At 30.1% G+C, this 13,804-nt stretch overlaps 4 protein-coding genes across 6 annotated transcripts; 3 read left to right on the top strand and 1 right to left on the bottom strand.

Moving 5' to 3' along the window:
- The first annotated feature begins 21 nt into the window (after positions 1-21).
- On the top strand, positions 22-1,448 carry LOC124496315 (uncharacterized). Its single transcript, XM_047059826.2, has one exon. The coding sequence runs from the start codon at positions 89-91 to the stop codon at positions 1,406-1,408; it is 1,320 nt and encodes a 439-aa protein (XP_046915782.2). The 5' UTR covers positions 22-88; the 3' UTR covers positions 1,409-1,448.
- A 126-nt stretch (positions 1,449-1,574) lies between these two features.
- Rab8 (RAS oncogene family member Rab8) lies at positions 1,575-3,689 on the top strand. Its single transcript, XM_047059833.2, has 3 exons — positions 1,575-2,346; positions 2,455-2,861; positions 2,945-3,689. The coding sequence occupies exons 1-3, from the start codon at positions 2,223-2,225 to the stop codon at positions 3,035-3,037; spliced, it is 624 nt and encodes a 207-aa protein (XP_046915789.1). The 5' UTR covers positions 1,575-2,222; the 3' UTR covers positions 3,038-3,689.
- On the bottom strand, positions 3,686-5,234 carry Kr-h2 (transmembrane protein 33-containing Krueppel homolog 2). 3 transcript variants are annotated; one of them, XM_047059830.2, is made up of 4 exons: positions 5,074-5,220; positions 4,865-5,013; positions 4,423-4,784; positions 3,686-4,350 (listed from the first exon to the last, which is right to left on the bottom strand). In XM_047059830.2, the coding sequence occupies exons 2-4, from the start codon at positions 4,972-4,974 to the stop codon at positions 4,022-4,024; spliced, it is 801 nt and encodes a 266-aa protein (XP_046915786.1). In that variant the 5' UTR covers positions 4,975-5,013; positions 5,074-5,220; the 3' UTR covers positions 3,686-4,021. The 3 variants fall into 3 exon arrangements, with proteins under 3 accessions (XP_046915786.1, XP_075589306.1, XP_075589307.1); XM_075733191.1 differs by having other exon boundaries at positions 4,865-5,234; XM_075733192.1 differs by having other exon boundaries at positions 4,432-4,784; positions 4,865-5,227.
- A 95-nt stretch (positions 5,235-5,329) lies between these two features.
- Positions 5,330-13,419, top strand: LOC124496308 (uncharacterized). Its single transcript, XM_075733187.1, is given in 8 exon segments — positions 5,330-5,773; positions 5,881-6,280; positions 6,841-7,769; positions 8,402-8,435; positions 8,712-8,872; positions 9,048-10,092; positions 10,162-10,320; positions 10,322-13,419. Coding segments are annotated over 6 exon segments (5,001 nt in total). The 5' UTR covers positions 5,330-5,773; positions 5,881-6,280; positions 6,841-6,927; the 3' UTR covers positions 13,082-13,419.
- Positions 13,420-13,804: the final 385 nt, after the last annotated feature.

Genomic DNA, 13,804 nt, shown 5'->3' with positions numbered 1-13,804 from the left:
AGATTAAACGTGACTATTTTTTTTCCACATGATTAAAAAAGTTGTAATTTTTTTTTGATCATTAAACAAAATCATCATCATCATCAACATGAATAAAACTAATGATGATCAACAACAACAACGATTCGATATTGAACATTGTATCGATTGGATTAATCATATTGGTCCTGGAAATGTTTGCCTATATTTTATGTCCGAATTTTATCGATATGCATGTAAAATTGTTAAACAATTACAAGAAAAACTTCCAAATATTCGATTTTTTATAATGATAACTTGTACAACAGGACCGGAAACATTACCGTTTCGTTTACAAGATAATAATAGCCATATTGATGCTGCCATCTATTTTGGTTGTGATTGTCTTTGTCCAGAAAAATATACGAAAACATTGCCCATATTATTCATTACATTGTTACCTTTGGATGATGAATTTGATTACATTCTTGAATTTGTGGATCAAGAATTTGGTGATTTATCCGATAAAAATGTTTTACTACTGTCTGATTTAACGTATTCATCGTATTTAACACCGGTTGCCCATAAGATTCAGCTAAAAAGTGATTCTCATGAAACGAAAATCGAAACAACAAAATTTGTAAAACCACAACAAGAAAATTGGTATCTAGAGCCACGAATTTCAAATTTATTCGAAAATGTTGATGCATTTTCAATCGTACAATATCCATATCGATTGAAAAATAATCTTGCCGATTATGATTGCATTTTGTTTTTGGGCGAATGTCAAGATCTGGAAATGATTATCAGCTGTAAGAAAATGTTGATGATTGATCCAATGAAACAAACTTTTCGAACATTAGATGGTGCCAAAGAATTTCGAAAACGTATATCGTTGATTGAAAAATTTAAAATTCCCAATAATAAATCAATAGGAATTGTTTATAAAGATTTTCAATCATCCATATCGTCATCAATGAAAAATGTTCGTGTATTATGTAAACGTGCTAAAAAACTACCATATTTTATTTCATTGAATCAATCAGATTTTGAATCAAGATTGGGAAATTTCACACAACTAACTGGATTTGTATTCATCAATGTTTGCCGCTGTGTATATCGAATGGCCACTGAATTATCCCGTTATTTGTATCCGGTGATTTTATGGAAAGAATTTCAAATTGCTTCTGGCCACAATATTGTATATGGTGGTATTGAATGGAATGAAAATTTTGCAATCAATCATGATGATAATGATGATTATGGATCAAATGAATTTAATGATGAACAAAATCTAATGATCATTGAACGTAATCAACAACAAAAACTTAATTCCAATGATTCATGGTATGGATTAATTGTTGATGTTGGATCCACTGCAATTGAATCAATTAAATCTGGTCGTTCTGGTATTGCTTCTAATTATGATAATGAACAAGAATTGTTTTAAAAATTAAATTAAAAAAAAAAATAAAAAAATTTTCACTATAGTGACCTCTATCGGTGGTCATATGAACAATTTTAACATCATCATCATCATCATCATCATCATTGTATATCTGTTGAAATATCCATTCGATGACAAAAAAAAAAGCCACACCATACGAGCACAAGTGTATATGTGTTATTTGTGTGTGTGTGTGTGTGTGTAAAACAAATTATTACCATGAAAAAATAGTCGTAATAATAATTTTTTTTTAACGACGATAGATTCCACAATTCGCTATTGCATTGATGATGATGATGATCAATTGTCGTCGACGTGCTCATTTTTGAAATAAAAAAAAAAAAAATTTTTTTTGTTTCTTTTGTTTGTTTCTAAAGTGTTTATATTACGAATTATATTAATAATCCTGTCGTCCCTTTTTCCCTTCAATACAACGTACAATTTTTTTTTCTTTTTTTTTACCGGTGGCTTTTTTTCTTGGTGACATTTATCTTGTAATAATTTTTTTTTCCTTTTACATCAAACAATTTTTTATTATATATATGATTATTGTACATCATCATCATCATCATTATTATCGTCGTTAGATTGCATTATCATCATCATCATCATCATCGACAACAGAAACAACAAAAGTCAATCAACCTGATCAAATTTTTTTTTCTTACTGAAACATTGAATCATTTTGAAATTTGAATCATTTTACACACACACACACATGCAGAACTTTTTGTGAACGACAAATTGGAAAGACAACGAAAATAGACAAATTTTTTCTGGAATTTTTTCACACCCATTGTTCACAAATTGATTGATAATGGCCAAAACATATGATTATTTATTCAAATTATTACTAATTGGTGATTCGGGCGTTGGCAAAACATGTATACTATTTCGTTTTAGTGAGGATGCATTTAATACAACATTCATTTCGACAATCGGTATTTATTTTTTTTTTTTTTTTGTTGCTATTTTAACTCTTTTATAATTAATCTCCAATTATCTTCTTTTTTTTGTCATTCTAACCACCACCACCAAAAAAAAAATAGGTATCGATTTCAAAATTCGTACCATCGAATTGGATGGTAAAAAAATTAAATTACAAATATGGGATACAGCCGGCCAAGAACGTTTTCGTACAATAACAACAGCCTATTATCGTGGTGCTATGGGCATCATGTTGGTATATGATGTAACGAATGAAAAATCATTTGATAATATTAAAAATTGGATTAGAAATATTGAAGAACATGCATCAAGTGATGTTGAAAAAATGATATTAGGCAATAAATGCGATATACAGGATCGGCGACAAGTATCACGTGAACGTGGTGAACAATTAGCGATAGAATATAATATTAAATTTATGGAAACATCTGCTAAATCTAGTTGTAATGTTGAAGAAGCATTCTTTACATTAGCTAAAGATATTAAAGCAAAAATGGAACGAAAATTGGTAAGTTTTTTATTTTTTTCATTTGATTCAATTGTTTTACACATTTTCATTTTTTTTTTTTTTTTGCTCACAAATCAATTCAGGAATCAAACAATCAAAATCGTGGTGGCCATCATTTACGTGCTAATGAACCTGCCAAAAAACAATCAAAAATATGGTTTTGTAATCTTCTTTGATTTCATTACAATCAATTCAAAACACTAAAATTCAAATGGTAAACAACAATTTCAATCAAACAAACAAACAAAAAATTTGGTCCCAATATTGTCACCCATATATGTCATCGATTTCTATTCTAATCATTGTGCCTTTCCAATGTTCATCATCATTACTAAACTATAATTATTGTATTGAATGCGTGTTCGTGTGTTTTTTCTGGTATTTGTTCATTTTCAAAACATACAAAACAATCTTTTATCTGGAATTTGTACAGAAATTCTTTTTATTTTTTTTTCTCTGATCACACAGTCTTGACACACACACTGACCAAGCTCTCAAGAATCTTTTTTTGAATGAGAAATTGGCCTCTTTTATTGATGAATGAATGGGGTCATTGATTTTTTTTTTCTTTCCTTATTTTTTTTTACACACACACACACACATTTCATATATATGAATTGACCGATGATTTTTAACAGCAACAACAACAACAACAACAAGAAACAAATCTCACCATGTGTGTGTGTGTGTTTTTTGTGTGTAAACATTCATTCCATTTACATATTGTTCACATTTTAATAATTCATCATTTCCAAACCATTTGTTGAATGGATGGAAATTTTTATCTAATCCTAATCTAAATAAAAAAAAAAATTGAAACAAAGTTTATTTAAACATAGATTTTTTTCTTCTTTATTTTCACCATAAAATATACCAAGTAGTGGATTATTTCCGCTGGTATAATATGTAAATTAGCAAGTTGAATGTTGTGTATTGTAGTGGGTTATATTTTTTTTTTTTTTTTTAGAAAAAAAAAGATGAAAATATAAAAAAAAGATCTATATTTTTTTTCTTGGTTTGCAGTGCGATATAACTATACTATGAACTAATAAAGATGTTTTTTTTTTTTTTGATTAAGCAAATAAAATCGAATCGAATGTTGTTGTTTTTTTTTGGTCACCGAATGTAGTGTGTGTGTGTGTATGTGTAAGTGTGTTGAATCATTGTTGAATTTGTGGAGCAAATCGACATACAAGTTCGATACCACGATAAATGATTGTACGCAATATTGATGGACAACGTGGTGACATTGCAAAATTTTGTAATGATAATCGTAGCCAATGGAATGCCTGTTGACTATATGGATTACGACGTGATGAATAACGTAATGATACAAATTGATAGTACATAAATGGAGTGAATATACTGGCCAAACCAGCCATTATGGCAAATAAAATGGTCGGCATTAATGTGATTTCGGCCAATGCAATAGTGAACAGTATTTGTCGTTGACTTTGTAATATATTCTCCAGAAAGCGTTTAGGTGGTCCTGGTAAAAATGAATTTATTTTTGTTGTGTGTTTATAAAGTAAATTTTTAAATTAAAATTATTATTACTTACCGGCAATACCGGCAACATTACAGACATTAAGTATAGCACTACAGGCATGTAGAAATGAGAATAATGTAATTGGTAATAATACCATTGTAATCGGCTGATTTGAAATGAATATAAGTGAATAAAATAGATAATGAGCCGAATCTTCTAATAAAAGCATTGAAAAATATTCTCGGCTTATACGAAATGGTGGTAAACGTTGATGAAGACGTAATGCTGATATGGCAGCATTTGATACCAATGATTTTTGATATAAATTTGATGGTGAAAATGATGTTAATGGTACCATGTATAAAAATGTTAACAATAATGCGGCCATTCGTATGATCATTAAAAATGAGACTGACGGTTTTGATGTCAAATATCTACAGATACATAAAACAAATGAATCGGGGAAAAAAATGAATTTAAAAAAAAAATTTGACCAAATTAATCATCATTTTACCTGATAACAGCACCGATACCAGTCGATGATGTTTCTTCATTATTAACATCAGTATTACGATTTGTTGTTGCCGATGATGATGATGATGATGATGATGATGTGTCAGCCATAATTCAGAGATTCGGAAAAATTTTTCCAATATAACAATTCTATTATAAAAAAAATATAAAATTAAAGTGATCCAAAACAAAAATAATAATAATAACAACAAAAATATCTCCAAGGTGACTAGGATTTTTTTTTTTTGATTCACTCAAAAGTAAAAAATTTCAAATGGAATTTATGGATCGAAAAAATAAATGAAGTTTTACAATCTTTCGTTTTAATTTTTGATCAGTCATTCAATGTACGTGATGAACACAGAAAGAATGTTGTGAATCGATTTTATTACGTTAAATCATCATCATCATCATCACAAAATGAAAACTATTTCGACTAAAAAAGTTCCACCAATGTGAATATAGAAAATGAATCATCGAATCTTTGTGTGTGTGTATTGAGAACAATATACACAACACAATCCATGGATTCTCATCAAAACCAATAACCAGAATATATATCTTTTTAGCCGACACCTGGCGGCATCACCTTTGGTGATGAATGAATGATGAATGATTCTTTGTGCCTTTTGTTTTCATTTCTATTGGATTGTATGATTGAATCATCACACTGATATATAATGTGTGTGTGTGTGTGTATGTGTGTACTATAGTGAATGTCAAACGAAGATATATGCCAATGGCTAATTGTTTTTTGAATTAATATCGATCAGTGTTTTTCAACCTTTGTAGATTTTTTTTTTGGTTTTACGGCTACTGTCATCATCACCATCATTCATTCATTCATTCATTAGAAGAAATGAAGAAAAATTTTTGAACATGGCGCCCAAAAAAAAAATATTGAATCACAGTATGTTTTGATCATCATCATCATCATCATTTTTATAAATTGTAATTTTTTTTTCTTCTTTTTCATTTGAAAATACATCACTTTTTTTCGAATTCTGTCATATATAGGTTGCTTGCATATGGAATTCCAATGAAATTCAATTTTTTTTTGTTGTTGTTGTTCAAATGAACAATACATATGTAGCCCATAATATTTATGCATGTGCAGCTGTATTATTATCCACATGCTCTTGTTGGATTCAAAACCAACCATCATCATCATTCATGATAATTTGTGTGTGTGTGCAGAAATTTTTTCTTCTTTTTTTTTGTTGGGCGGCTCACGTCAACTCGTAGAAAATTTTTTTTTTTTTTTGATCATCATCATCCTCACAATCGTCATTTTTTTTCTAGTGTATATGTGCAAGTTTGAATTGAATTGAATTGAATTGAATATATCGAGAAAAGAAAGACAGAAAGAGTGAGAACAACAACAATGAAGACGACGACGATGATGAAAAAAAAAATGGTTTGTGTATTTTATACAAAAAATGTGGATCCCTCAAATTTTATATATACCACAGTCATATATACATTGTATTGTATTGTATGTGTTTGTTGGATCTATAGACATCCAATCGCATGCACACATACATACACAAAACATACAGTGAATCTCAACATCTCTTTTTATATTTTCCTGGGAGCTCAACATTGAAAAATAAAGAACAACAACAACAACAACAAAAAAAAATCGCCAAAAGCTTCCAAAAAGTGATACCTCTCTCTATCCATCCTTCATCATCTCTCCTGTATTTGTGTTTGTACAAGTAGAGAGAGAGAGAGAGAGAGAATATACACAGGACATGAAATGATTTTTCTTTTCTTTTTTTTTGCATCTCACTCACTGAGATGTGATCAATTTTGATTCTTTTTTCGGTTTTATTAAATTTGATATATGTGTGTATTATGTGTGTGTGTGTGTGTGATTAGATGATGTTTTTTTATTATTATTATTATATCACATCTTTGATGGACGAATAGATGGTATTAATTGATTTTTTTTTTGTTTTTTGTTTGTTTCATTAGATAGAATTGATGATGATAATAGCAGCAACAGCAGCAGCAACCGTGAACCTGATACATATGTCCTTCCTTGTGTTTAATGATTGAATAATGATGATGACTACATTGGTTTTTGATTCAACAACAACAACAACGTCCACATCCACAGCATATTCTTCTTCTTCTTCTGCATCATCATCATCGACATCCTTTTCATCGGATAATGATCGTAATAATAATAATAATAATAATGATGGTAATGATAACAATGTTTTATTGATGAAACCTCTTATAAAGCAACAGACATTATCATCATCATCATCATCAACAATAACAACAACGACAACGACGACGACCACAGTGGTACCAATGTTGTCATTAACATCTTCTTCATCTTCATCATCATCTATTTCAATGCAACAGCAGCCGCATCCATTGCAGACTTCATCATTACAAACAACAGCTACTACATTATCATCACAACATCATCTTCATTTATTAGTTGCCAGCTCACAACAGCAACAACAACATCAGCGACAAAATTATGTCCATCTGCCTACAACACATAATCTATTAAGAATTAAATTAGATCAATATAAAACGCAACAACAACAACGACAGCAACAGCATCAACAAAATTTATCCATGTCTTCCACCATTCATGTGGTTGGTGGTCATCATCAAAATCTGACTATAACGCCAACCACATCTCCATCATCGTCATCATCATCATCATCAATAACAAATTCCATAAAATTGAATGTTGTCAAAGAAGAAGAAGATGACGAAGATGTAGAAGAAAAAATGCTAAATGATAATAATAATCGGAAAGATGGTGGTCAATCAAATTCAAGAATTTCAAATGGTCAAATGAAATCAACAACATCGTCATTGTCATCATTATCATCCGGTGGTGCTAATTTCATCAATAATAATATCAAAGAATATATCAGGTTTGTTTATGCCCTATTGCTTGAATTTCAATATAGATGATTAAGGTCATCAGTTGTTAGGTTAGGTTTTGTGTATTTTTCTTGTAATTTTTTTTTGCCGGTTGGATACCACTGTGTTTTGTATATTATAGATATTTAATTTACGAGTACCCGGGTAACTTGAGCAAGTTGTTTGGATCAACACTTTGATTGAGTTTTTTTTTTTTGCTGATGATGTTTCATCTCTAAATATAATTTGCAATTATAAATAATTTCGATTAAGAATATATTGTACACAATGGCAAAAAAATGGGTTTTTTTCCCTAAAATAATTGAGGAAGAAAATGAATAAATTAATGTTTATGTGTGTGTATTCGATTTATATTCGGGATTTTATATTGGAATTTTCATTTTTTTTTGTTGTTTTTTTTTCGATTTTTATTCTGTATTATGTAGAGAATTCCGGAATTTTTTTTTCAACTGTATATATTATTATTATTATTATTACTTGTATAAATAATTTCGTTGATTGCATTCTCTCATTTTAATTTTCTTTTTGTTTTTTTCTTCTTGTCATCGATTTTTTACTGCACTGTATTATACCCGTACACACACACTTAAACCACACGGATACACACGGATACATGGTTTAGTGAAACGTCGAAAAATAAAATAGCTGACATAATTGTAAGTATATATCAACAATATATTTGTATATTTGATTTTTTTTACTTATACACTACAGCGTTTACCAAAATGCTATCTATGTGTGGCCCTGGCCAAATAGATAAATGATTCATTGAATGAATATTATCACGATAGCAAATTATTGAAAAATTTATATATGAGGATATATTTGATGATTGATTAGATTGGTTTTTTTTTCTTTTTTTTTTTGATGGATTAAATCTCTCTTACATTGATCATTTTTTTTTTCTCTCGAAAATATTTATTAATATATAGGCTGATATTAGAAAGTTCAATGATATTGAGAAATTATATTTATATTTACAATTACCCGATGGTGGTAACCATCATGATCATCATCCAAATGGTATCGATAATGTCGTTGGTGTTGTTGTTGGTAATGACGGTACAATATCGTCTTCAAATAATGGAAAAAAGTATGTTGCAATTTTTGTTTTCTTTATTATTTTGAATTGAATTTTATTAGTTTGAATTGATTTCTGTTTTTTTTCTCTTCTCTTTTTCATTTTCTTTCCTCAATTGATCGATTGATTGATCGATTTAATTTATATTTGTACAATGTGTTCATGTTAACATTTTATATTTATATAGAAAAACGATGAACAATAGTCCGTTTGGAAAGAAAGCCGATTCGGAAGTAATACAAACATATGCATGGATTCAAAGTCACCTTGAAGAGGATATATCCGTTTCTATACCAAAACATGAAGTATATGAAGAATATCGTTCATATTGTGAAGCAAATCATTTTGAAAAACTTTGTGTTGCTGATTTTGGTAAAGCAATGAAACATATATTTCCACAGGTTAAACCACGCCGTTTAGGACAACGTGGTAATTCCAAATATTGTTATAGTGGTTTAAGGAAAAAAATTATTCTTACAGCACCAGAATTACCGGCACTAGAAACATCAGATGATAATATTAATATCGGTGATTCATATGAATCATCGATAATAGGTAATTCTGTACGAAAAAACAATGTCATGGTCAATGATATTGTATGGAATATTATACATGAATGGATGGAAAAAACATTTAATCGAAAATTCAAGACAAGTATCGATTTTGCCCGATATCTGATTGAAACACAAAACATTAAATCCGATTTGGACAAAATGTTGTCCATATCCAATAATAATGTCAATGGAAATTGTTTCTCTACACCACAACCACCACCACCACCCGCATTGAATTTAATGGCTGAACAGAATACTAAAATTGATTTGGTTTCTGAAACAACAACAACGACAACAACAGCGAATAAATCAATTACAAATGGAAAGAAAATTTCATTGAATCCAATTGGATCGAAATTAAAATCAATAATGAATGATAATAATAAGAAAAAATATTCATCAACAGAAAAAGGAGCAACAACAACAACACTTTCTACACCACAACAACAGCAAATTATTGACAATTCTAGTATTGATAATACAACAATGATGAATTGCAGTAAAATTTCCACAATTAATACTGCCATAACTACATCCGCTACAAATGCTACCACAACAACTGCTAATAATAATGATGCCACCCTCATACAATCATTAATCAATAGAAATTCATTGACAACCTTACAACAACCACCGAAAACAACAGCAACAGTAGTTACAAATCATATTCCGGAAATGGTAAATTAAATTTTTGTTACAATCATGTTATTCATTGAAATTTTCTTTTCTTTACTTTTCCAAAACAAGGTGCCTGTATGTAATGCCAAAACGGTGAAAATTTTACTTGGTCCAAATCCTCAACATCATCAGCAACAACAACAACAACAACTGCCCACATCGACAACATTACAAACAATTCCATCACAGACCTGTTTTATGATTGATTCCACAACAAAATAATCATCAACAACCACAGCAATTGACATTGAACACAACAAATGGTGTTGAAAGTTTCAAATATAAACCCATACAACCGAAACCAGTGAATTTTGATTCAATGTCCAGATTTCGACCGATGACCAGTGTTGGTAATGTGCCTACAACTATTGCATTCATTCACAATGATCAATTGATCAATACGAATAATGGAAAACCAACGGCCGCAACGTTGGTATTCAATTGTAATTCAGCAATCAATGTTAGTGGTAATGTCAATGGCAATATTGTCAAAAGTGAGGATGACAATAATTTGACATCAAACACAAAATCAACCGATAAAAATCATAAACGACAAATTGATAATGTGGAAAAAGAAATTACATTCCCATTGGCATCGAAAAAACGTCATGTTGAAACAACGACAACAACAACAACAACATCGACAACAAATAGCGATAATATGGAACCGAAACGATCATCAATAATAACGGCAACGGATATTTGTGATCTGAAAGTAAATGAATTGGAAACAGAAGCATTGAATGAATATCTGAACAATATATCATCGGATTCAGTTATTGATAATAATATTACGCTACAACAACAACAACGGCAATCGAATCATCAAAATATTAAAAATGTAAATCGTGAGAATATTGTACACATTCGTCGACTGTTGGAAAATCATCTCGCTAAAGTGGTACCGGGAAATCAACAAACTTCATCGAATTATTACAACAACAACAATAATAATAATCAAACACTACAAAATAAGAATATGTTACAGAATTTATTAATGTCAAATAAAGATTCGGATCATATGTCTAAACATCAATCATCATCATCATCATCGAACCCGGTAATTTATAATCAACAACAACAGCAGCAGCAGCAGCAACAACAACAACAATTGTCAAGTCCAAATTCAAACCGTAATGCATTTATATTTCAACCAATTTCTCCCCGTAATACACCAACTATACCGGAAAATTCTACATTAGAGATGAATATGTATTCTAATGGTAATAATATAACGTCAATGTCATCGGCTACATCTCAATATAAACAACATATACAACAAACAGCTGGCAATGCTACCAGTATCAGTGCTGGTCCATCTCAACCATCAAGCGAAGCAAATAGCCCATTTGTTTCACCACGTAATACACCCGTATCATTGCCAAGATCACGAAATAATAGTGGACAAAGTGCTTACAGTGCATATGGTGCTGCAAGTCAACGACAGACACCGGCATCATTACAAAATTTCGATTCAGGCGTATCATCAATATCATCATCACCATTTATTTCACCACAATCGACACCAATACCAACCACTAGCCTACAAAGAATCAATCAAAACCAGAGTAATAATTTACGTAATGTTTCATCACAAGCGGTACGTGTACGACATAGTTCTGGTCCTGGTGGTCCTATATCGAATCGAACGACACAATTGGCAAGCCTTATGAATTATAATCGAAGTAATTCATTATCACCGATGATTATTAGTGACAATTTCTTTGGCCAACAATCAACGATGAATAATTTTAATAATTTACCATCATTTAATTTATCAAGCCAAACATCTTCGAAATTGCTTTCTGGTGATGATCAAATTCAATCATCACCATCATCATTTGTTGATAATCAAAAATTCTCATCGGTAGTCACACAAACCGATCCAACATTCTTGATTAATAATCAACAACAACAACAACAGCAACAACAAACCAAAGATCATCATTCATTATCTTCTGACTTGTTTATCAATTCATCTTTTCATCATCATCAACATCAACAACAACAATCATCAACAAATCAATCAACTAGGCAGCGACATTTTTCCAATCCTTATGGTGGTGTATCAACATTTTCCTGTTCGACAACAATGAATAAAAACAATAATAATGATGATGATGATGATTTTTCATTCAACAATTCATCATTATCATCGATGTCAACAACAACAACAACGAATGATTTTCTAAGTAAATCACTATTTAATCGATCACAATCAGTACCATTACATCCTAATATGTTTGAAGTGGCCAATAATTTCGATTCCATTGTTACTGATTCTGGTGGTGATGTTGATGAATGTTTAAAATCACAATCAACAACAAATGAATTTATTAACATTACCAATAATAATATACAATTACTACAACATCAACATCATCCATCATCAGTATCGAATAACGTATTGATGGCTGAACGAACAATTGCCAATAATAATCATATATCAAAATCTTATCCAGCTACACCAATTTGTACGGATATGAATTTTAAATTTTCCGATGATAATCAACTTACTACCAATTATAATCTTGTACAGATCAATGATGATGATTTATTGCAATCAACATTAGATGATCTTTTGTCTAACAATGATCAGGATGTTATTCAAAGTGGTCAAGATTTAATTGTTTCAAGCGTTCAACCTGGTGTTGTTGGTGGTTCATTACCTTCAAATGGTAATCGAATCGATTGTTCATCACCATCATCATCATCAATGATGAATAAAGAATCGAATGAATTAATAATCAACAATAATGATAACAATGGTGATTGTGGCAATAATGGTAATGTTACGGGCGTATTCAATGATGATCTCCTCATTGATGATACTGAACAATTTCAAACATTAGATGCTTTCCATGACTGTGATAATGATTTTACCAATATTGATCTTGTCGATCATCAGAATATTGTTGTCTCTGCTGCTGCTTCTGTTGCTGCTACTGATGCTTCTGCTTATGGTGGTGATAACGATTTTACTGTTTAAAATGTGAAAATCTCAAAAAAATAAGCCAAAAAAAAAACAACTGAATAATATAAAATCTTACCTTTTACGCCCCCGGAATGTGTGTGCACATGGCACATTAAATATTACCAGATTCGTATTATCATCATCATCCATAATTATTATCATTTCGTCGTTATAATTATTTGAATTTCCCATTCTCACATTACCAAATACCACCACCAGCATTACCTTAAAATTATTAATCTTTAGTTTCATTGCCAACGATAATATTTCTCAAAAAAAAACATTTATGATGGATGATAATTTGTTTTGTGTGACGATATCAGGTTCACGGTGCTAGTCGTTTTTTTTTTAAATTTTTAATAGACACCCACACATACACACACACATGCGGTTATTTTCGATCATTTTTCATATATGAACAGATAATGATCAACAGAGCAATGAATCAAAATTGAAAACCAAAAACCAAAAAAAAAAAAAAAAACAAGAAAAAAAAACATCAAAACATTACAATGAACGATAACCGAATCATTCCATTTTTCTTTTTTTTTTCTTTCAATTTTTGTTTGTTTTTTTTTATTTAATTTTTCATCATTACTCATTAATTTCGATGTAAACAACCATGTTGTCGATTCATTTGTTGTTGTTGTTGTGTGGTGGTGGTATAGTATGGTTTCAAAACAAACAAAAAAAAATTTCAATTTCGATGTAATCAAAAAAAAAAGTGACGATGATCTA

This window comes from Dermatophagoides farinae, chromosome 8 (genome assembly GCF_024713945.1).
Source record: "Dermatophagoides farinae isolate YC_2012a chromosome 8, ASM2471394v1, whole genome shotgun sequence".
In the NCBI taxonomy this organism is placed as follows: domain Eukaryota; kingdom Metazoa; phylum Arthropoda; class Arachnida; order Sarcoptiformes; family Pyroglyphidae; genus Dermatophagoides; species Dermatophagoides farinae.
This window is presented reverse-complemented; position numbering and strand designations above follow the sequence as displayed.

Excerpts from the sequence above, each read along its gene's own strand:
- Kr-h2 (XM_075733191.1), bottom strand. The coding sequence starts at position 4,974 with ATGGCTGACACATCATCATCATCATCATCATCATCATCGGCAACAACA. Across the intron at positions 4,785-4,864 it reads GGTATCGGTGCTGTTATCAG|ATATTTGACATCAAAACCGT; the intron begins GTAAAATGATGA and ends ATGTATCTGTAG. Across the intron at positions 4,351-4,422 it reads TAATGTTGCCGGTATTGCCG|GACCACCTAAACGCTTTCTG; the intron begins GTAAGTAATAAT and ends CATTTTTACCAG.
- Rab8 (XM_047059833.2), top strand. The coding sequence starts at position 2,223 with ATGGCCAAAACATATGATTATTTATTCAAATTATTACTAATTGGTGAT. Across the intron at positions 2,347-2,454 it reads AACATTCATTTCGACAATCG|GTATCGATTTCAAAATTCGT; the intron begins GTATTTATTTTT and ends AAAAAAAAATAG. Across the intron at positions 2,862-2,944 it reads CAAAAATGGAACGAAAATTG|GAATCAAACAATCAAAATCG; the intron begins GTAAGTTTTTTA and ends AAATCAATTCAG.
- LOC124496315 (XM_047059826.2), top strand. The coding sequence starts at position 89 with ATGAATAAAACTAATGATGATCAACAACAACAACGATTCGATATTGAA.